The 24829-nt window shown below is 42.5% G+C and overlaps 1 protein-coding gene across 2 annotated transcripts in view; it reads left to right on the plus strand.

Annotated features, from left to right (window-relative positions):
* The first annotated feature begins 22144 nt into the window (after positions 1 to 22144).
* HELB (DNA helicase B) overlaps positions 22145 to 24829 on the plus strand; it is a 36246-nt gene continuing 33561 nt past the window's right edge. The window contains exons 1-2 of one of the 2 annotated variants that reach the window (XM_049627404.1): positions 22145 to 22383; positions 23852 to 24262. In XM_049627404.1, the coding sequence (XP_049483361.1) occupies positions 22200 to 22383; positions 23852 to 24262 (595 nt within the window). In that variant the 5' untranslated portion in view covers positions 22145 to 22199. Of the gene's footprint in view, positions 22455 to 23851; positions 24263 to 24829 lie in introns of both variants that reach the window. The other variant, XM_049627405.1, reaches the window with a different exon arrangement.

The following is a 24829-nucleotide window of genomic DNA, read 5'->3' on the forward strand; positions in this document are numbered from 1 at the left end:
AGGTTTGCTGTAAGGTTAAGCAAAATCATATATATATATATATATATATATATATATATATATATATATGTATATAGGATGTGCTTAGCATGATGCCTGGCACACAGATAGGCCTTCTCACTAAAAGCCTAGCATTTTCCCCTTGGGTCACAATTTCCTACCCTTGTGCTCCCACCCTCTTGTCCCCACCAAACTGGCATCCAACACTAAGATCTCCACTCTCAATCTCCCCCTTTTATGTCAGTCTATCACGACACCCTTGTCCATCCCCAGGCTTCACTCCCTACCCTACCCCCTATTTTTTCAACTGTTGGCAGGATTCTCATTTCTTTTCTGCCATAGCTGACCTGCAAAATATCTGCCCCGTAAAAATTTACCTAGTTCCTCTCTAGTTTCCTGTGATCTGCTTTCTCTGCTCCCAGACTGAGACCCTGCTGTGCTGGCGTGTGCCTGCCTGCCGACTCCAGCCAGCCCCTTCCTGCTGGTCTCGGCTCATCCATAACCTCCATACCCCACAGTGGTTGTGAGAAGGCTTCTCTTCGAGCCTCCTGTCCTTTCCTATCCTCTGACTCTGAGCCACTGTCCCCGGTTTCGACTCCAGAGGTAAAAAGCAGGCCTTGGGCTTGACTCTGCCTTCCCTGTTCTGCTTACAGACAGACCCCTGTATGTGGGGCCTCCCTCCTTCCCCCTCTTCCTGCGTATCTCTCTTCTTGCCTGTTTTCCTCTACACTCTGGGTCCTCTGTTGCTTCCCAACTTGGTCAGTCATTCTTTCTACTTTACCGTCAACCTCTTGTTCTCCATGTCTGCCCCTCCTCCGAATGATACCTTCTTCAATATTTAATTTACGGGGAAACCCTTCCATCTCATCAGCCAGGCCCTTTGATAAAGCCTACCGTGCTGGCTCGCTCCCTTCTTCCACTTCTGACAGCTCCTCAGCTCCCTTGATAGAAGGCTGTCCTCCATTCCAGGGACATCTGTCTCTCTGAGACACTCAGTGGGCTCCTAACTGCCCATCTGTGATCAACATCTAAACTTGATCACACCTCATTTCTCTGCAGTGTCTGACATGGTTGAATTCTACTTCCTTCTGAAAAGGAACTCTGGAATTCTAATTCCTTTAGGTGGTCTCTCTCTCCGTTTTCTTTGTCTTCTCCTTTTCGCCTTCTCTGCTGCTCCCTCCACTGTTGCTGTTCTCTCGGCTTCCACCCTTCCCCCTTCTCTTTCCCTCTCAAGCCTCCCTTGATGAATTCATTTGTCCTCATGGCTTTATCCACCCTATCTTTTCTGACGACCCAGTGCTGGGGTCCAGGCCCACCGGACCAGAGTAGCACAGTGGCCGTCACATTGCTCAGCCACACAGCTTACTGGCTAAATGCCCGGTGCAAATCATTAACCTATGCAAGTTTTAGCCTCCTCCACCGGACAGTGAGACTAACAACACATAGCTTATGGGGTTGTCGTGAGGATTAAAATAATGCAGAAAAAGCTGCTGGCACATATAAATGCCTCAATAAACTGTAGCGACCCTGCTGTTGCTCATTGCCTTGATATTTATTTATTTTTTAACTTTTTTAAGTGTTTATTTATTGTTGAGAGACAGAGAGAGAGGGGGGAGAGAGAGAGTGCAAGCAGGGGAGGGGCAGAGAGAGAGGGAGACACAGAATCCGAAGCAGGCTCCAGGCTCTGGGCTGTCAGCACGAAGTCCAACATGGAGCTCAAACCCACGAACTGTGAGATCATGACTTGAGCTGAAGTCGGATGCTTAACCCACTGAGCCACCCAGGCGCCCACTCAACGTATTTTTGTGCAGGATTTATTACAACTCTGTTCATATCCAGCAAAGACCATTTGACAGGCACAATGTAATAGGATAAAGGCTAGGTGCTTGCCTACTTTTCCACTGTCCCGTAAGTGCTCATGCACCACCAAATGAAACCACTGACAATTTCCAGAAGGTACCATGTCCAAATAGCTTGTCTCTATTGCTACCCTACTCTGTACAGCCACTCCTGACCATCTCTCCCACAGTCCCTTACCAAATTCATTACTTCCACTCTAACCCCTGCAGCTATGATCGGCTTTTTCTAAAAATCGTTGCCTCTCAACCTTCTGAACTTCGCTTTTCAGTCCCGTCTTTGTCTCCAGAGCCTAGCACAATGCCTGGCACACAGACCTTTATTACCCCTACAGTGGTTGAGTCGATAAATTCAAAACACTAGAGAAACGCTTCATCAGCATTCCACCAGGGGTCGCTTTCTTTACATTTTAGGAAGGAACAGTGCAGGCACTTAGTAAATCAATTCTTTATGAAAAATTTAACTTTGTATTTAATTTTTAAAGTCATTTATTGTTTATTTAATGGAAACTGAAATTCTGCCATGTCGTACAAGCCTCACAGCACTATGTGATCTGCATCTCTTTCTGGTTTTATGGATAATGTCAAAATTCACGTTTGGATAAAACCCAAAATTGAACGTGGCTTTTAATTTTGCACATTAAGAATTCAGATCACTGAATTTATGTGAAAGTTTCTTCCATATTTTTAAGGTTAATATCCTTAGATAAGGATATTAGTATTTAATTAGTTTATTTCAAGTATGTTTATAGTTTATCCCAAAGACCAATTGTCTAAAGCTTTATTTCTTTATTCTTATTTACTCTGTTGCAAAAATAATGGTGTATTCCTACTAATCATCTTGATATGCCTGGCTTGCAGTGGACACCATAATTTCTAACATTACCATTATTATCTCTAGGAGAACTGGCCACACAGAATGAGAAACTTTCCCTCTAGGGAGGGTCAGGAAAGACTCCCTTGAGGAAGTCGTACTTGTACAAAGATCTGAAGCAAGAGAGAGCCCAACGTACCGACGAACTGCACAAAATTCAGGATGGCTGGAGCTTAGGATGAAAGAGGGCGGTGGTGGGGAGAAGATAAACTCAGCAGTTATCTGAGTGATCTCAGTAGTTGGCTGGTACCAGCCGGCTCAGAAAGAAACTTTTCATCACGTTTCATGCTATGAGCAATGAGAAGCTATTGATGGGGTTCATTTTTAGGATGACTTGAGTCAGCAAGACCTTTTAGGAGGTTGTTCGGGAAGACATAATGGTGGCCTGCACGGGGGTGGTCCAGAGGAGATAGAGATAAGCGGACAGAGTAAGCATATTTTTAGGAGGTGGAATTTATAGAATTTGGTGAGGAGCTGCAGGGGTAGGGAGGGCGGAGAGAGCCAGAAGTGGAGGATGCCTCTAGGGTTCTAGCTCGGGCAGTCAGCAAGAGGAGAGTAGCATTCGAGGAGCTAGTGGAGGAAGGCCAGGTGTGATACACGTGTCATGGAATCGCTCCACGGTCCCAGCAGCTGACCTTTATCACCCATTTCTCTGTGCTCCTTTAGTATATCATTTCTCTTTCGATTGGAATCCACGTAAGAACCACAGACTGTTGGAACAGTACTGGATCACACAGATTAGCAACAACCTCATCATATATGAGCTTTAAGAATCACAAAACTCTCCAGCCTTCTGGGGCCCTCCTATATAAGTAAAATATCTCAGGTACCTATGCTTTGTAACTGTAGGAAATATAGTCAACACCCAACTATTTCTAGGCATTTCCAGGAGGATGTTTGCATGGCCTATTGTCATTGGGAACCAGCAAGGCTCCATTTCTCCTTAATCCCCTCTTACTGCTACTTCCTTGCCTCCCCTTCATGCTCTGGCTCTGTCTCAATTCCTTCCCTCTAACTTGGCCCCAGAGCCCCAGGCTTTCATCTCTAGGACCTAGGGACCCAACGCTGTTGCCTGTAACTTGCTTTATAAAAGACTGCAAGGAATCGAGGAAGATTACTGAGCAAATTAAGGAACTTTAGACTCAGATTTCAGACTGTCCCGTGGGCTGGCCAGCTGCTGTCCTACTAGACGTGCATGCTCTCATTTACAATAGGTGTCTTCGCCTGGTTCTTCTCTTGCCTGTTCTTTAAGACCCCAATCCTCTGTTTCCAGCCCATTTCCCAAATCAGTGATCATCCACATAAGTCATCTAAGGATAATGCCCTTTTCCACTTTATCTATAGCAGTTTTATCAGTTTTATTTACTTATGTTTAATTTTTCTCATCCTTGCTAGACTCCGTGTCCTGGCTTTGCATGGCCAAGCGTTTGCCCAAAGCTGTTTTCTCTAGATGAACTCTGCTGCACTTTTCAAATAGTAATTATTTCCTTCCTGCTGTCTGTACTCTATTTTGAAGAGAAAACAGAAGCTCCCAAATCTAAGTGCACAGCACTGTCAGTGACAGATTTTAGAACAGAACATCTTTTTCTAAGACATCTGACCTTGATTCCAGTATGCTTTCTGTACAAATCTCTCATCTTGGGGGCGCCTGGGTGGCTCAGTCAGTTGGGTGTCTGACTTTGGCTTGGGTCATGATCTCACAGTTCATGGGTTTGAGCCCTGCGTGAGGCTCTGTGCTGGCATCTCAGAGCCTGGAGCCTGCTTCTGATTCTGTGTCTCCCCTTCTCTCGCTGCCTCTCCCCTGCTCGTGCTCTGCCTCTCTCTCAGAAATAGAGAAACATTAGAAGCAAACAAATCTCTCTAGTCTTTTGGCCTGGGACTTCTTGAGGGTGTGGAATTGCTAGCTAGCTCAGCACAATGCCTGGAGCAAAGCAAGATCCCGCTCCAGGAGTGTTTGCTGAATGGACATGCTTCATCCCCATTCCCTCAAAATTCTTCTAGACTGGAGTGATCCAGCCTTTCTGGTGCCAGTGACCAACCGTGACCATTAGAGGGCAGCAGAGGTACAAAAGCACCCTGGAGGGGATGGCTGAAGTCTTGTAACCAAGTCAATCAGAAACATCAGTAACAGAAACCTCATGGAATACAGAATGCAGGGCTGTCAGGTTAGACAAAAACAAAAACAAAAACAAAAACAAAAACAAAAACAAAACCCCAGGAAACTCTGGGAATACTTACATTAGAGATTTTTCGTTGTCTATCAGAAATTCAAATTATCTGGGTGCCCTGTGTTTCACCTGGCAACTCTAACAAGTGCCATTGCACATGAGCCTCATGCTCAAGAAGTGGCTTTGGTCCTTATCAGGATCCTGTTGGAAGGAATTTAATGGGGAAGGTGTATGGTGAGGTTACAAAAATCAAATGTGCACGTTCATCACAGAGGGGATTGACTAACGGTGTTAGCTCAGCCGATGTTAAAATCCGCCCTGCAGGAGAAAACTGTAATAGCACCTGGAGTACTCAGGATGGCAGTTCCCTCCTCTACCCCTTCCTGCAGGAAATGCGACTGCCCTTGCATGCAGTGCAACAGATAGTTACCGTTGAAAGAGGATATGCAACATCTCTGTATGTGGGCATAGACTGAGCAATAATCGTTTAACTCCACGCACTGTGACAGCTATAACTTGTATCCACCCTCCTCCTTGATCTTGGCATCTTTCAACTTGAATCACAACTAATTCTATTTATTCCAGAATCTGCCATTTTCCACAGGTTTTTCTTATGATGCTTCCTTTCCCCAAGGTTCATTTTCTTTTTAAGGACCTCCTAAAATTATGCTTCTTCTTTTTTTTTTTTTTTAATGTTTATTTATTTATTTTGAAAGAGAGAGATAGAAAGCAAGTGGAGGAGGGGCAGAGAGAGAGGAGACAGAGAATCCCAAGTAGACTCTGGGCATGGTCAGAGTCAGACTCCACCTGAACCACAAAACCGTGAGATCATGACCTGAGTGGAAACCAAGAGTCAGACGCTCAGCCAACTGAGCCACCCACGCACCCCCTGAAATTATGCTTCTTAAACATACCTTTCTCTAATTAAGTGGAGATACCCATTCTTAATCTAATTGATAAACATAAACATTGAATAAGCTGAGAAACACATTTGTTTCAACACACACTTATTGAGGGCCTACTATGTAGGAGAAAGATGTCACCATTAAGAAACTCATAACATAGTTAACAAAAACATTAGAAACCAGAAGGGAAATTCCCCCCCCCGTAAGAAGTGATTGATCTGGGGTGGAGAGAACAACTGGTTCCTTGTAAATCACAGTTCTCATATTCCTATGAATTTACTTTTGGAAGTAACTTCAGGGTAAGAAAATTCATGTGTATGTTATAACTGATCTATGGGAATTGGGAAAGCTACAGTAGAGGCTTCTTTAAGTTGTTTCTCAAGGAGCAGTTACTTGCTTCCTCTTTTCATTAGGTAGAACTGACCAAATCGAGCCTCAGTCATCCTTCTGTATATAGAAGCAACTGAAACACACACACACACACACACACACACACGTACAGCTGCATGGATTCAAGAACAACAGGTACTAGTGATAGCTGGCTGGAGAAGGCAGCTTCTAACAATCCTAGAATGTTAGCACTTCAAAGACCTTAGGGATCAATCATCTGGTCCAATTTCCTTACTTACAGATGTGGTATCTGAGGCCCCCAAATTTTTAAAGACTTGTGTAAGTTCCCTCTCCAAGCTTGAGATAGGGTTGGGACAGAGCTCAAGACTCCCATCTGTGTTTAAGATAAGGTTCTGAAAGACTAGATATGACGTCCAGTGACATTTGGGTAGTAACCATTTTCTCCTGGGAAAGTTTTTTTTTTTTGAGAGAGAGAGTGTGGACTCACCCATGCTAGGAGAGGTAGGAGCAGAGGGGAATAAGGAAGGGAGAGGGGCAAAGGGGAGAAGGAGGGGTAGAGAGGGAGTGGGGGAAGGGCAGAGGGAGAGGGAGAGAGAGAATCTCAAGCAGGCTCCGCACCCAGAGCAGAGCCCGACTTGGGGCTGGAGATCATGACCTGGGCCAAAATCAAGAGTCAGATGCTTAAATGACTGAGCCACCCAGGAGCCCCTCCTGGGGAACTTCCTTAAGTCCCTGGCTTCTATGACGACTTTAGATTTTCCTCTGTCTCCTGGATGCTCATTTCTGACTCCTTTGCTAGTGCCTTCCTCTACTCTTGTCTACAAGGAATGTTCTTTAGAGTTCATTCTCCCACCACCCCCTGCACAATTTCATCAACTATCATTGTTTTAGTCAGCATAAAAACTACCCCTTCAACTCCCCAATTTTTCTCTCTTATTCTGATGATTTCCCTAGGATCCATATGTTCAGCTGTTATCTAGGTATTCCACAGACACCTCCAACTGTCCAAAACAGAACGCTTATCTTTTTTCTTAGCCTCCCCCAAGTTGGGCTCTCTTCTTGTATTCCATGTTTTAGATAGTGACGTAATTATCCACGCAAGTCTCCTTGTCCCCACCCCGTCCCCCCCCACAAATTGGTCACCAAGCCCTCTCAAGTCTATGCCCTTCACACCTCTTTACCTATTACTTCCTCTGCATCCACACAACCCTGCCTTCATTAGGTCAGGAGTTACAGGTTCAAATGCACACAGGAGGAAAGCAAGTGAGAAGGGACATGTGCCTTTAATAGGGGGCAGTAAGAACTATGACCAACTAGAGACAATGGGCCTCATGTAAAGAGGAGACAAAGTACGTAGTTTATGTCAATTTTTTCTAAGAGAGAATGCAGGCCCAGTATTGCCAGATATACTAAATTTGGAAGCCTAAAGTTTTAATGCAAAATATTCTGATTTTTAAGTGGGGCAAATAATTTAATTTAAAAAACCCTCAGATATTGGATGGAAAACAAGCATACCTGTCCCCCCACTACCACCAGCACCGCGGTGCCTGACCCATCCCATCATCCTGCATCTAGCACAGTGCCTGAAACACAGTAGGTGATCAGCAAACACTTAAGTGAACGGAAATGGATTATGAGGTTGTTGTTGAGTGGTGTGCCGTTTAACCTTAAAAAATAATTGCAACTCCTGAATTGTTATGCGCACCTTTTAGTGAATAAAGTGACACAAAAGTATTTCAAGAAAAAGTCAATTATTTTCCTTCTCTGTTCCTATACCCTACAGGAAATTGATACTAACAGTGTAGTGTTTATCCAGCTACATTTTCTGTGTGATCTTAAGACAGTTATGTGAATTTCTGTTTTGTTTTTGTTTTTCAAAAATGTAACCATACTTTACACATTAGTCTGCAATGTGCTGTTTTCGCTTAATTATCCAGTATTGCCATCCTTTGGCTTAGTAATTAAGTTAGTTACTAAGTTAGATATTCTTTTTTTTTTTAATGTTGATTTCTTTTCTTTTTTTTTTTTAATTTTTTTTAACGTTTATTTTATTTTATTTTTTTTTAACTTTTTTTTTTTTTTAATTTATTTTTGAGACAGAGAGAGACAGAGCATGAACGGGGGAGGGGCAGAGAGAGAGGGAAACACAGAATTGGAAGCAGGCTCCAGGCTCTGAGCCATCAGCCCAGAGCCCGACGTGGGGCTCGAACTCACCGACCACAAGATCGTGACCTGAGCCGAAGTTGGATGCCCAACCGACTGAGCCACCCAGGTGCCCCTAATGTTTATTTATTTTTGAGACAGAGAGAGACAGAGCATGAACGGGGGAGGGTCAGAGAGAGGGAGACACAGAATCTGAAACAGGCCCCAGGCTCTGAGCCATCAGCCCAGAGCCTGACACGGGGCTCGAACCCACGGACCGCGAGATCATGACCCGAGCCGAAGCCGGCTGCCCAACCGACTGAGCCACCCAGGCACCCCTCTTTTCTTTTTTTTTTTTTTAACGTTTATTTATTTTTGAGACAGAGAGAGACAGAGCATGAACGGGGGAGGGTCAGAGAGAGAGGGAGACACAGAATCTGAAACAGGCTCCAGGCTCTGAGAGGTCAGCACAGAGCCCAACGCGGGGCTCAAACTCACGGACCACGAGATCGTGACCTAAACTGAAGTCAGCCGCTTAACCGACTGAGCCACCCAGGCGCCCCTAATGTTGATTTTTTATAAGACAGAGAGGAGGGAAGGAGAGAATCCCAAGCAGGCTCCATGCTCTGTGTAGAGCCCACCTCGGGGGCTCAATCTCATGTCCTTGAGATCATGAACTGAACTGAAATCAAGGGTCAGTTGCTTAACAGACTGAACGACCCTAGTGCCCCAAGAAACTTCATTCTTTTTAATAGCTGCATAATGCTCTTTAATATGATTTACTATAATTAATCCAACCACTTTCCTATTGACTAACAATCAGATTGTTCCCAGCTTCTTTTTGGTTTAAGAAAGATGTACAATAAATATCCCCATAAACTTATACAGGGCTCTTCCACGCCTTCTATTTCTGTGAGAGAGATCCCCCAAAATGGAATCACTATATTAAAGGATGTGTTAATATGTTTTAAAAGACACTTCACAATCACTTTCAAAGGGTTCTAACAATTCACATTCCCAACCAGGTGCCTTTGGCAGAGTGAACAGGGAAGGTCCCACTGAGAAGATGATATATGAACAAAGACTCAAAGATGGTGAATGAGCTAGACCCACAGATCCCTGGGCAAGACATTTCCGGACAGGGGGGAACACACCGGGGAAGTGCCCTGAGACTGATGCGTTCAAGGAACAAGAAAGAGGCCAGTGCAGCCAAAGCAGAATGATCCAAGGGCAGAACAGGAGGAGATACTGTCAGTGAGACTGATGGTAGGGCAGAGCCTGTAGAACCATTTAGGTTTTGGCTTTTACCATGAGTGTGATAAGGAGCCATCGCTGGGTTTTGAGCAAGGGAGTAATATACTAAGACCTGTTTTAAAAGGATCACTACGGCTGTTACATTGAGAAATGCTCTATCTGGGAGAGCACTGGGCGCAGGAGACCAGGTAGGAGGTTGCTGCGATAAGCTAGCACAGAAAGGAAGGCAGAGGGGGGACTAGTGTATAAGCAGTGGGGATGGTGAGACCTGTCAGATTCTGGGCCTGTTCTGAAGGTAGAGTCAGTGGAACTTGCTGATGGGTTGGTTATGGGATGGAGGAGACAGAGAGGAGTCAGGGATGAATCCAGAGAGTTTGGCTAGAGCAACCATGAGGATAAAGTTGCCATCACTGTGGGATGGGGAAGACTGTAGGTGGAGCAGATCTGAGGGGAAAAGATCAGGGATTCATATTTGGCCATATTAAGTTTTACATGTGTATTACTGATCTAAATGGGGTTTTTTGGCAGGCAGTTGGAAATACAAGCTTATAGTTCAAGAGGGGAACAGACAGCAATACAAACTTAAGAATCACAGCATAACGAGGCTGCTGGGTGGCTCAGTCGGTTGTGTCTGACTCTTGATTTTAGCTCAGGTCGTGACCCCAGGGTCATGGGATTGAGCCCCACATCAGTCTCTGCTGCATGTGGAGCATGCTTGGGATTCTCTTTCTCTCTCTCTCTGTCCCTTTCACCGGCTTGTGCTCTCAATCTCTCTCTCTAAAATTAAAAGAAAAAAAAAAAAGAATCATGGCATATAGATGCTATTTAAAGACATGAGACCAAATAAAGAGAGTGTAGAGAGAAGAGCAAAGACCAAGTGGTCAGGGAGAACAGGGAAGACCAGAAAAGGCAACTACTCGGAAGCAGCAGACACGAGAAAGGGAGACGATCAAGAGATAGTGGTGTCCCTGAAACCAGGGGCCCAAAATGTATGAAGGCAGAAGGAGAGATTAGGTGCGTCCAATGTGGCTCTGATAAGTCATGTAAGAGGACAGCTGAGAGCTAACTGATAGACTGAGCAAGGGACCCCAATTACTACTTGCCCTGAGCAAGTAGACAGTCACATCCTACTCCACAGAACCTGTGAATACATTACCTTCCATGGCAAAAGGGACTTTGTAGATGGGATCGTGTTAATAACTGGAAATGGGGAGATTGTTCTGGATTGTCAGGGTGGGAACAATGTGATCACAAGCGTCCTTAGAAGGGGGAGGCAAGAGGTTTGGAGTCAGAGGCAGAGGCAATGGGGCAATGGAAGCAGAGTTCGGAGTGATGTGGCAAGGGGCGCACTGTCCCCTAGGGCCTCAGAAGGAAGGCATCCTGCGGACCCATTTTGAACTTCTGACCTCTGGAACCGTGTGATAATAAACTTGTGTTGTTTTAAGCAACTAAGTTTGTGGTACTTTGTCATAGCAGCAATAGGAAACAAATACCCCAACCATGGGGTATAGTGATGTGAGTGTCCTGTGTTCGTGGCCACATGGTGGCCTTGGAGCAGAGGAGTTTCAGGAGAATGATGGGAGTAGAAGTCTGACTGAAGTGGGCTAACGAAGACCAGGAGAACATGCAGGACCTTTGTGCAAAATCAATAAAAAAAAGCCTGTTTCTGGGGGCACCTGCGTGGCTCAGTCAGTTAAGTGTCTGACTTTGGCTCAGATCATGATCTCACATTTTGTGGGGTTGAGTCCCACATCGGGCTCTGTGCTGACAGCTCAGAGCCTGGAGCCTGCTTCGGATTCTGCGTCTCCCTCTCTCTCTGCCCTTCCCCCTGCTTGTGTTCTGTCTCTTTCAAAAATAAATATACATTAAAAAAAAATTTTTTTTGAAAGCCTGTTTCTGGCTGGCCAATTGGAAACGGTGATGCCTCGAGGTAGATCAATTTCAAATGTTGTTCCTCAAAAATGACAAAGTCCTGTTTCAGGCATTTTGCTTGGCAAGCAAAGAATGAATTGGATTTCAGCCTTTACCAGCACCTCCTCTATCAAATGCCTTTGGGCAGAGCACAAGTTAGCCCTGGAGGAGAGGAATTGAGGATAAATAAATATAGACAATCCTATTAAGTGATTTTGGTGCAGGAGAGCTAAGAAATGGGTTGGTGACTGGTGGGGGAAGTGAGGACAGAGAAATGAATTTTTTTTTTTTTTAAGTAGGCTTCACAGCCAACCTGGGGCCTGACCTCACAACCAACTGGACCTTGAGATCAAGACCTGAGCTGAGATCAAGAAACAGACACTTAACCAGGGAAGGGTTGCTGGAGTGAATGATCTTGAGCAGATGAGAGGGGCTAGGATCAATCTATCTATCTATCTAGATATCACTTTATTTTTGAGAGAGAGACAGAGTGAGAGCAGGGAAGGGTCAGAGAGAGGAGACACAGAATCTGAAGCAGGCTCCAGGCTCTGAGCTATCAGCAGAGCCCAACATGGGGCTTGAACCCACGAACCGTGAGATCATGACCTGAGCTGAGGTCAGATACTTAACTGACTGAGCCACCCAGGCACTGGGAGAGGGGCTAGGATCTAGACCATAATGTAAATGAGGACTACAACTGAGGGCTTGGTATTTGATAAAATCAGTAAGAGGCAACAGGGCACAAAATAAGACAGTGAAATAATATGTTTGCACCAGGAGAACAATGACCACAAAAAGAAGGAAAATGGAGGTTGTGAGGCCAGCCAGGACAGAGTTGTACTAAGTTAGGTGAGAAGGTACAGAATAAGGTGTTGGTATAACTTTCAGACTTGTAACTCAGGGCTCCTAACAAGGGCCCCAGACATCAGGTGGTCTCACTCTTTGAAGTGACTTCCTTAAATCTCCTCAGACCCTCTCTGGTACCTGGGACCAGCTGAGAATGGATTGGTGTCCATCTGGGTGGGGCGCTTCCAACCAGAACCGGGGCCCCATGTGGGCTCAGTACCAGTTTCTCTGTTTGTGGACGATCTTCCATTGCCTGTCCAATGAGTGGCCTTGATCAGACATCCCAAGTTGCTCTGTGGTTCTCGACTATGCTATCATCCTGGGGTTCTGTGGCCAGGTCTTGGTTCCGGGAGGGTGACCCGGCAAGCTAATTGCACCTACTGGGCAATGCAGGTTTTTGTTTTTGTTTTAGGATTGTGTGAGCATGAGATTGGGCTGCCAGAATGGCACTGCCATGTTGATTTAGGGTGGCCTAAATCGTTCATACAGACAGGAGCGCTGCAAAAAATATTTGCCCATGGCTCCACACACCCTAGGAAGGGCCCTGAGTGAAACATAGTAATGAAGGGGCAATCGAAGAGACATTTTAGAGGAAAAGGAGAATAGATGCAATTTAGGGATTAATTAGATGTCCGGATATCTGAGCATCATCTTCTTAAGTGAATCCCCCCCCCCCCCCCGCAAAGAAATAGTTCAAACCTTGTACTTCCCCTTATTATTTGGCAATGATACAACTTAGCAAACAGATAATAGGTGGAGTTTTTTAAAGAGCAGTGTGGGAGCTGTAAGGAAGCGTTTTTTCTCAAAATGTGGAGTAGTGGTCAAATGTTATGGGGAAGGTGTCAGCCAACAATAATCTTTCCAAAACAGAGCTAGCCAGGAAAGAGGTAAGGAACATTCATTTCTCCCACATGCACTATTGATCTGAAACCGCGGAGCAGGGAGTTCTTACAGGTTGATCCAGCAGCTGCGTGAAAAGTAACCTCCGTGCAATTTGAGTTATGGATCACTCACAGATGACATCATGTTGTGGCTGTCTTTATAACTGTTTTACACCTACTTGAGGATCTCAAAGGAACGTGTGTATGTTTTACAAATCTCAAACAAATAAGCGAAGGCAGAAAATCAAGGAGTTTTCTTTTGCAGCAATATTTGTCTCCACACAACCCCAGTGTTCTTGGCTTTGTGCACAGATGCTGAGAACACAGAGCTGTGCTTGGACACGCAGCAGCAAAGAACACAGGCGCTGGCGCCAGACTCCCTGGGTTCAAATCCCGGCTCGGCCGCTTCCAACCTTAAGCAAGTTATTTAACCTTTTCACAAGAGTTTCCTCAGAAGTAAAATGGATATTTTACTGGTACCTACTTCCTGGGGCTGTTGGGAAGAGTAAAGGAGCTAATTCACTAAAAGCACTTGATGGCCGACACATCATAAGCACTCAAAATTAGCTACTTTTCTTGTTTATAAATAAAGGAAGATAAAAAATACATAAATGTTCTATTTTTCTGGGTGTGAAAGAATCTTTCTGTGCCCTCTCCAAATTCTGTTTTCGTCTATGAAAAGTGGAATTTCACAGATTTTATCTTCCTTAATGAAATAAGCCATTGGGTAAAATGAACTGTTGTTATAGCTTTATGGCTTTTTTTTTTTTTTTTGAGAATTTTCAAATTCTTTTTTCTACTGCCCTGCATATAATGGCTTTATCCTCAGTGTAATTCTCTTTCTGCATGTTACTTGTCTTTCACTCATTCCTTCCCTTTTTGCTCCTTATCATTCCACCCTAGTTCTTTGTATCTTATTTTTCTTCAATGCTTCATGAGCTGGGCGACTTTTTTTTTTTTTTTTTTTTGTCTTTGACCAGAGGTATGTGCCATAGGTAGAATCTTCGCACAGATGGAGGGAATTTTCCAGCCACTTACAATGAGCCCAGGAAAACACAGCTGGTAATCTGAAGGCACTTTGACTTCTGCAACCAGGCTGACCTTGTGGAATGCCCAAATATATTTCTGTTCCATGACGTCAGTCTTCTTCCTCTATTACTGATTATGAATTGCGTAACTATTACATTTTTCACCTGTTCCTCGATGTGCACTTCTTCTGTTCAATAATTCATCCCAGAGCCAACATAGCACACTATCTTTTCTTTTCTTTTTTTTTTTTTTTTTTTTTTTTTTTTTTTTTTTTTTAAAAGAGAACAGGCAATTTATTTAAATCATGGAGCCAAAATTGGCAGAGGTGGGATGAAAATCATAGGCTTTGCAGAAAAGGAATAAGAAACATTTTGATATTCAAAATACCGATCAAACAATTATTAACCATGTACCTTTAGCATTTTTACTGGCACTTAGAACTTTTTGGTTAAGAGGAGAAAAACGAAATAATTACAATATCCACAAGAATGTTTAAGCCACTCAATGTCAAAACTACAATGACTTCAAAGGGTGGTTCTGGGATTAGGTACCAAGATAACAAAATTCTTAGAAAGTGAGTCTGATGTGCAGCCAGGATTGAGATCCTCTGTGACATACTAAGTGAAACTGGCCAATAAGAACACGAATTAAATGATAAGAAGATCAGAGTAGGGTGAAATATCAAGGTACAAAAAATATGGAGGAGTAATGATAATGATACAGGCCTTGAAAGATAGGGCTGGTTGGTAGGTGAAAGAACAGATGAAGAGAACTGTAGGGCAGAGAACATGATGAAGAAAAGCATAGGTGCAAGAATGGGCCTGGTGCAATGAAAGGAAAAGTAGTTAGGAGATCTAATTGGTGCACACTATCTTTTCAATGTCAGTTTAATACTATCTCTGTCTCTATTTCTATCGATCACCATTATCTGAAATAAGAAGCCTCCACTCCCGTCATCCTCTCTCCCCTTAATCTCAGTGTAGCCCGTAGTACTTAGAACCACTTGCTATTTGTATTTCCTTGATCTTTGTCTATCTCCTTCCCCTAGAATATGCAGGGACTTGTTTTGTTCACTATCTTTCTCTAGTGCCCAGTAACTGTCCCGAAATACGTATTGACTGAATAAATGGGTTGTAACCATTTGCTTCTTCTCACTAATACTTTCCAAACTTCTGCTGCTTTTTTCCCCCACTTATTCTGTGAGATCAATAATTTTCATAAACTGCCTAACAACTGAAGACCAAGATGGCCAACGAGGAATCTGTCTGCAGCACCGTACCTCTGGGGTAGCAGAGTTGTTGTGCTTTCGCTTCTGTGCTTACTTCAATCATGGCATACATGTTAGGAAAGGAGCCTCTAGAAAGCATATTTAAGAAAGCAATAGTTCTTTCATCAACATACTCTCCTAGAACTTAAAGACGTATATGCTGAAATAGAAATAGAAGGGCATGGAGTTAGCCCTTCACGTTATTTTACCTTGAGTAAAAACTTACATAATAATGCAGACTAAATTCAATTGTAATTGAGATAACTGGGACCATTACTTTGTAACATTTAGAGACAGAGGCGTAACATCAATGGCAATTACTGAGATCAATATTTCTACGGTGGCACCCAGGTGGTAAAGAAGAGGCCACGAAGGCTTCATGGGATCTCGTGGTATTTACTACCCAATCTGTCTCCTCAGAGGTGACATTACTTTTCTCTTTCACCTTAAAAATCCATATCAGTTTGTCATCTTACATATCATTTTTTAAAAACACTATAAAGACATACTTTACATATTAAATAACATCATAAGTCAACTAGGCACTCCCAAAGGACTTTTTTCTTCCGTCTTTTTTCCTGTTTTGGTCTATCACTACTGAACTACTAGGAGTCCGGATTTCTGGTTGGAGACTTATGAAACTAGATATCCACTCTTTGTGGGTAAGGCTTTATACTTCTTTAATCCATTTTCCTACCGCACAATGCTATCCCAGTGTTTTAGCATTCAAAACTCTGCTGAATCAGCCCTTAGTACGGTTTTCCAGCCCCTCATCCCATTAACTCCCAATGTACATACCTTAATTATTTTATAGGAACTTTGTGGCAAGGTTTATAATTGTTTCCTTAGGTCTCTCACTGTACCCACCAACACAACCACCTAGTATGTGATCAGCCTTATGTCCGGAAGGATAGGCTAGGTTCGGCTGACAAGACAAACAACTCCGTAATCTTAGTGGGTTAACCCAACCAAGATTTATTCTCATTGACTCAAAGTTTCCTGCAGGTCTCTAGAACTCTCCAGGGCAGTTGTCCATCATATGATGGATCACCATTGTACCTCACACTCCCACAATCATCAAGGTAAGGAATAATTAGGGACAGAGAGCGGAGCACCCACAATTAAATACTTCCACCTTGAAGTGACACGTTGCTCTCGTTTCATCAACCAAAGCAAGTCAGATGGCCATGACTGACTTCAAATAGGTGGGGAAGTAAAGTCCTATGTGCTTAGGATGACAGGGGAACTAGGCATCTGCTGACAACAGTACTACCTGCCACACATAGGTATATCTGTTGACTAAATGAAATTGAACACATTTTGATTATAATTTCTGCTCTGTATGTAATTACCAATCTTTTTGCAGTCCTATTATTGAACCCATTTCTTTTTCAAAAAAATTTTTTTAATATTAATGTTTGAGAGAGAGACAGAGCGTGAGCAGGGGAGGGGCAGAGGTAAAGAGGTGGAGACAGAATCTGAAGCAGGCTCCAGGCTCTGAGCTGCCAGCACAGAGTTTGACGCAGGGCTTAAACTCACAAGCCAACCCCCATGAGATCATGACCTGAGCCGAAGTTGGACGCTCAACCGACTGAGTCCCTGAGGCGCCCCTAACCCATTTCTTGTTTTGATTCTACCATTTCCTTCCAGACATTACTTTAACAAACAAAACAGACAAAATACTAATTCAAACACCCATCAGGATAAATTAATCTGAAGTGCTTTCGTGTAACTGTGAAACCGTCATTATCGTGACTACACCTTAACCGTGTGCTTTACTTCATTACATTAATTAAACAGGTCACTAAACCTTATTCCCTCCCTGCTCTCCCAATAAAATGTTTAGGCTTTACTAATGACAACTTCACAGTGGGCTACCTGCCTTGATCCCCTCCAGGCATTCTAAAACAAATACATTTCCAAAATAACCAGAAGACACATTATAGATAACATAGGGAAAAAAAAAAAAAAAAACTTCTGCATGAGAAGCAACATGAATGAGATACTGAAAATTCTTTGCTTCATGATTCAGACTGATTTATTTAACAAATTTCCTAGGATAGATTTCAAGCAGACATTGACACGAGAGCTTGCTTTTGTGTGAGATGAATAGCCACGGTTTCAGGAGAAAATGGTTAAGCTGTTTAGAGCCTTCAGTGGTTCCTCACTAACCTTACTGAGGCCTCCCAAGGCACGGCATGTTTGGCTGTAGCCCACCTCTCTAGCCTCACCTTGTATCCATTCCTGATACTCTTGGCTTCAGTGACTGGACTTACGTCAATCCCGGAATCCCTCTTGTTCTTTCCTACCTTTTCCCCCATGACGCTGGCTTTTCAGAAAATCCAGGTCAGTTGTCTTGTAGAATGTCACATGTGCTAGGTCAAGTTGCATATATTATGGCCTGTTTCTGAACAGCACTAGAGCTAAAAACAGCTTTTACATTTTTAAAGGGTTGTAAAAAAGAAGAGAAAGAAGGAAAGGGAGGAGAAGGAGAAGGAGGAGGAAGAGCCGGAGGAGGAGGCAGGAGAATTATGTGATGGAGACCACAGGGCCTGCAAAACCTGAAATATTTATTATCTGGCCCTTTATGAAAACTGTATTGACTTCTATTTTAGATCTTTCTGTTTCCTCGTGGCATTATTTAGTTTATACCTCAGTTCCTTGGATTTTAGGCAAGTTGGAAATTAGATCTGGAAATGTGCTATCCAATATAGTAGCCAGCAGGCACATGTAGCTATTGGGTACTTGAAATATGGTTAGTCCAAGTTAAGATGTGCTATAAGGGTAAAATATACCCCAGATTTCAAAGAATTAGCATGAAAAAAAAGAGCATAAATTTTTCATTAGTGATTTTTATGTCGATTACCCTGTTGAAATAAAAATATTTTGGATATATTTGACTAAATAAAATGCATCATTACAATTAATGGTACCTGTTTCTTTTTTTAATGTGGCTACTAGAAAGTTTTAAATTACATATGTAGTTCACATATTTTCATTGAACAATGTGGTCTGCAGCCTTAATTAAAACCAGGTTAAATGTTTTTGGCAAAAATACTTCACAGCTGATCTTCTGTACATTGTACTGCATCCTACCATGAGACACACATCAGTTTGTCTCATTAATGGCGTGAAGTTTGAAAACTTGATAAAGGGGTGACTGACAAGAATCTTCATTGTAAAAATACATTTTCCCCTTTGCAGTTTGTAATCTATTATAGCCGTGAGACTATTGAGCCACGGTTTCCCATTGACTTTTCACTCAATGTTTTTTTTTTTTTTTTATCCTTTTGTGACCCTTGCTTGAATCCGTTATTACGTTGCGGATTGCAAAATGGTGTTTTATATTTTTAGAATTTCTTTTTAAATTTCTTACCTGACATTCTTTTCTTCTTTTCCTTTTTTTTCCCCTTTCCTTCTTCCTTAAAAGGTGTTTTATTTTGTTTTGTTTTTGTTTTTAGGAAGTATCACAATGGACACATCACTTTTTACATACTCAGTGTGTTACAATCAAGTGCAGTGATTTTCTGATTCTCAAGCTTCCCGAAATTTGGTTAGTGGAAGTCCCTTCAAGGGGGCGCCTGAATCCTTTTATCATCACCCCATTGTTTTTTGAGGGCTTCCTTGCCATCTGGTACAACAAGTCCCAGGTCTGCCTTCTATTTTCCTTGTTTCAGAGGTAGAAACAGCCACTCCTTAAGAAGCCTCCATTTCTTTGAATGACAAAATGGTATTCCAAAACCAAGAGTTAGGGTGGTAGATGTGATCAGAGTTACTGGGATGACATTCTTTTCAGGTCCTCTCAATAGACAGAACTAGAAAATATATTTTAAGAAACCACAGCTCATATTGACATTGCTAATTCAAGTTTAATATTGTAGGAGTTTTCTCATTCCATTTGTTTTCTTTTCATATCCATTAAAAACCTTCATTTGATAAAAACATAAAGGCATTTACTTATCTGCTTTATCCTATGATACATAATTTCAAAATTATCATAACATTATTAAAACTAGCATTACCCATAGTGTGTGGTGAAGTTTAAGATTACTTTGTAGATCTTTTGTCCTCAGCATATATCCTGTTAAGGGTCTATGGTCAGAGTAACTTAAAAGTATTTATTCAAAGTATTCAAAAGTAACTTGAAGTAATTATTTTCCCTGCAAGGTTATAGCATATGTTTGATAGACACTTTCATTTGTTTCTGTTTGTGTCCAATTCAGGTTTGCTTTTGGTTCATTTATTTTTGAATAAGTGAACCATTCACACAGTTCAGAAGTTAAAACCATTATAAAAAGTTACACTCAGAGATCTTGTTCCCAGTCTTGTTTCCTCTACCTTCTTTCTATCCTACCTGTAGGTAACTATTTTCATTAATTTCTGGGTTTACCTCTCCTGGTCTTCCTGGCTTCCTATCCCCCTTCCTTCCTTCTTTCTCCCCCAAACAAGCATACCCATATACACATAAATAAAACTATACGCATGGCTTTGCTTTTTCTTATTTAATTGAATATCTTGAAAACCACTCATTATCAGTTCATAGAGATTTTCCTTTCTTTTTTAAAGTCACTGGAGAATATTCCATTGGATGGATGTATCATAATTCAGTAAGTCTCTTACTTATACACATTTCTGCTATTTCCACTTACTTGCTACTACAACAATTACAGAGCGAATAACTCCATGTCTGTGTTTGTGGACACGTACCTTCAGGGTAGATCCAGGAATCTCACTTTTAGAAACATCCCAAGTGATTTTCATGCATAGCCAGATTGGAGTATTGTTGCTTACTGTGTAAAAAGGGTAAAAATGGTATTCAGAAACCTTGAATAGTTAACATTTTTAAAACGAAGAAACAACAGGTAGGGAAGCAAAGTTCGCACCATCCCAAATCGTCACTTTACTTCGAGGAATGCAATTGAGTTATATAAACAGTAGCTTAACCTCTGGAGTCTTGTCCCCTAATCACCACGTCGGTAACAAGAATATACTATCCGGGCACACATAAGTGACCAAGATTTGGGCAGCAGATAACTTTCAGTTTAGATACGCTGAGTCTGAAGTAGCTGAGGTACATCCAGCAGTGGCATCTACTAGGCGGTTTTTTGCACAGGTTTGGAGATGAGGTTAGGAGTCTGTGAGTGTAGATTCCAGAGTAGGTGAAAGATGCTCGAGGGGAGGGTTACAGAGTGAGAAGGTGCTTAGGATGGACCTCTGGGGAATATTAGTGCTTAAGAGGGCAGTAGAGGAGCCCAAGGAAACTATACATGGCTAGAGAAGTAGGAGGAAGCCCTGAGAATGAGAACACAGGTCACGAAAGCCCAGGGAACAACGTGTTACAAGAAGATAATAGTTACCAGCGTCAAAGGTTGAGAGGTGAGGTAAGACAAAGGCAAGAAGGTATCCACTGATTTCCATCCAAGAGACCAGGACTGTGGCAGACCAGGTTTAATACTGTGGTGGGAACAGTAGCCTTTATTGAGTGTTAAGCAAGGAATTCAACGTCACACAGATGATCCTTGGAAATCTTGGAAACACCTGGTGTTTTGTCAGCTACAACAGAGTTTTTCTAAAAGCAACAAGAAGAGAGATTTGTATCCAAAGGGAAAAATCAATTTTAGTATTTTCTCCCATAGATTTTTCTTAAAACTTTGGTGCTGGCTGTTAATGTATATTAAAATCTATCATAAAATGCTTTGGGATTTAGCAAACAGCACATGTTTAGGTATTTTAGGTTTATTATTAATAGAGTAGTTTCATAACAAATAGTATAAAAATAGTAAGGTAATCATATGTTTTATGGTGTTCCTCAAAGAGTACCATGACTTTCAAACAGTATCCCGTATGGGAACCATGGCTCCGGAATAACTTTTTAAGCCTCTTTGCTTTCTCTTCTACTTCCTTTCCCCAGTCCCTGTCCATACTCTTGGCTAGAAGTAGATGCTGTTTTGCCCCACTGTTAGCAGGTAGGTAGTCCAGCTGCAAGGAGCTTGGGAGACCAGTGTGCACTCACAGAGGAAAAGAGGAAACAGACTTTGAATGTCATCTAATCCAGTAGTTTCCAAACCCGGCTGAGCATCGAAATAGAGAACCTGGCACGTGCATGAAAAAGACAGAATCCTGGGTCCCTGCCCTAGATCCCTATACTCTGCGTCTGGAACGGGGCGTAGAGAACTGTACCTTGAATAAGAGCCTTTGATGATATGAATTTAACTCCTTAAGAAAGCGGAGGACCAAAGCAGCCATGAATAAACGGGTCTTTCGACTGGAGATTCGCTGCTCTGTGCTTTGGGTGATGACCGATTGTCCTGAAGGGCATCTGGGTTTTCGTTTTAGGGTGCTGGGGATGGCTTGCTTTTCCGGGCTTTTTGGCTCACCAGACCTGGGCTTCCCTCACTTATCTCTCTCCGGAGGTGCTAGAAGTTCTGCAAGTGCCCTCCCCTGACGCTGTCCAGCCAGCGGGGTTGGTCCAGGCATCCCGCGGACACTCGAGTACGCTTACCGGCGTGCCCTCTCTTCTTCACCCCGCCCTTCGCCCCGTCCCCGGCGTCTGCGTCTTATCCCCGCCTCCCGCGGGAGACTTGGGGCGGAGCTTCGCCGCTGCCCCGCCCCCTGCGCGCGCGCAGGCCGGACGTCGCGAAGCTGATTGGCTGATCATGGCCGTGTACCTGCCGGGGTTTTCCGGAATGTGGGGAGAGGCTCGGGGGGGATCGTCATGGCCTGGTTGACCCAGCACTTGCGCGAACTGCAGGGACCTCTGCTCCCACCGAAGGACTTGGCGGAGGAGGACGATGACTATCAGGAGGAAGCGGAGGAGACTGAAGATCTGGTGTTTGTCGACGCCGAGGAGCTGTGCAGTGGGGGCGTAAAGGCTGGCGCCCTCCCCGGACTCCTCCGCGGTGAGGAAGCCCCCTGCCCCAAGGGGATGGGATTGGAGGCTGAAGTGTTTCCCGTTCTGGTGTTGTCCTAAGTAAGGCGCCGCATTGCTAACAAAATTTTATTTAGGACGGCCTCGCTGTTTTCGTCCTACTTAGGATAAGATAATATTAATAATAATAATATAATAATAATAATAGCAGTGACTTGAGTAAATACTATGCGTGAAGCTTGTGTTCTGTGTGTATTATCTCATTTGATATTCACAACTCTTTGAGGTAATTTTATAGTCGAGGAAACAGTTGAATGTCCAGCCTGTATTCACACCCGGAATCAGACTTTCAGACTATTTTCCTGTCCTGCCTGGAATCAAATGTGTATTTATTTTTCAGCTACTTCGAAAATAGACGCACGTACGCAAGAAACATCTCAAGGCGTTGTTGATTCATTAACCTTGTGTTAATAGTGTTGCGATGGGGGTTTGTTTACCTTGTGTAGTTTCCTGTGCTATAAATTATACCTGTTATGTGTACATTGTGACTGATATTTAAGAATATTTTATTTAAGAATATTTTAGTGGTAACCAAAGACCAGTAGAATTTTCTGTGCTGATGGCATTTTTCAGTATTTGCTCTGTCCGGTACAATAGCCACCAGCCATATGTGACTATTAAGAACCTTGAAGTGCAGCTTGTGCTATTGAGCTGAATTTTAAATATTATTTAATTTTAATTAATTGAATTTGAAGAGTTACCTGTGAGTGGCCAGCACAAGTTTCCACAGAAAGTTTTCAAGTGTTTGTGGAGGGTGTAGTCATTTATCCTAAAAGTGTTAGTGACTGGCTATCTTGTTCCAAGCAAGGTGGTATTTGTTGCAGGTGTACCCAGGAGGGATAAGATAATGAAATTTCTGTCTTAATGGGTCTTATCCTTTGGTAAATTAAACAGACATTCTTTAAATAATTACAGAAGTAACTATACTATTATTTAGTGCATAGAAGGAATAGTAAGTAGTGCTAAGAGAGGTTATATTCTTGAGATTCAGGGAAGGCTTTCTTGAGGAAGTGACAATTAAGCTGAGGTCTGTAGCAAATGGGGTAAACAGTAAGGAAGAGAACATTTGAAACAGGTGGAACAGCTTATGCAAAGGTCCTGTGGTGGGAGGGGCCATGCCAGTGTTTAGAAATGGCATGAAGGTCATTATTGGCATGGGTCAGTGTATAGTAGAGATGACTGTTTTTAGAAGAGAAACAGCAGACTTTTGCCCTATACCATACTCAGCTCTTGGAATACAAGGGCAAGTGAAACATTGTTATTCTAGAGAGCTTTCTGTGTAGTAGAGGGTGACAGATAAACAGGTAAGTGGAATGTGGATTCCCTCATAGACATCTATCTGTACAGGGTGCTGTGGGGCGATTAAGGAGAGTGGTAGATTTGGTAAAATATTGAAAAAGGGGTTTTAAATATCTTAAATTAACTTTTTTTTTTTAAAGTTGTAATTCCTGATGAAAACACTCAAGAGCAATGTGAAGTGTTTGGACGTTTTCCAGTAACGGGTCCTTGGTGGCGAGTGAAAGTACAGGTGAAACCTTTGGGACTGAGGAGCTATCAAGTTCAAGGATTTCCATCTTACTTTTTACAGTCTGATATGTCACCACCCAATCAAAAAAATATCTGTTCCCTGTTTCTTAAAGACTGTAATGTCTCCAGTGATCATATAAATAAATTTTTAGCATGGGTAAATGCTGTATCAAGTTATAAAAACCTCAACTTTGAAAATCTTAGGGAAACATTAAGAACTTTCCAAAAGGAAATTGAAAGGAATCATCAAAAACAGTCAAAACAGAATGTACGGGAAGAGTCTCTACCAGAAAATGAGATGTGCCTTCCTCTGGAAAACACAAGTAGGTGTGATTTTATCATCCACTTTTAGTGTAATGGAAATACTTAATGACTAGTGTGTTTAAGACATTACCCCTATAGTATCTTGGCTTAGTATTCTTTTTTAAAATGTGTTTTTGAAAATGTGTTTCTATCGCTTTGGGATGTGTCATTGTCATTCAAGGTTCCTCGTCATTAATGTGGAGAGTTGGGTAAGATGATCTTTAAGCTCCTTTCAGTTCCTCCCCAGTTCTAACACTGTGATTCTGTCTTTGTCTCTAACTTTTGTGTCCATGGGATTTCCTTGAGTCATTAAGAAAAAGTTCAGTTGTTAGTTATTCGGTTCTAGTTATGATTCTGTTTAAGAAGGCAGAGGAGAAAGATACTCATATTCTTGAGTATTCCCTTTTGGAAAAATTTCAGCCCAAAATGGTATAAAATAATTATGTATTATGACTTGCTATCTGGACATCCGCATGAGTGGAATATTTCATTTCTTAATTATATCAAATAAATTTGGCAGGACAGCATTGAATGACTTCAGTGACAAAAGAATCATGATTACAGTCAGAAAAATGATTATAAAGGTT

Source organism: Panthera uncia, chromosome B4, assembly GCF_023721935.1.
Source record: "Panthera uncia isolate 11264 chromosome B4, Puncia_PCG_1.0, whole genome shotgun sequence".
In the NCBI taxonomy this organism is placed as follows: domain Eukaryota; kingdom Metazoa; phylum Chordata; class Mammalia; order Carnivora; family Felidae; genus Panthera; species Panthera uncia.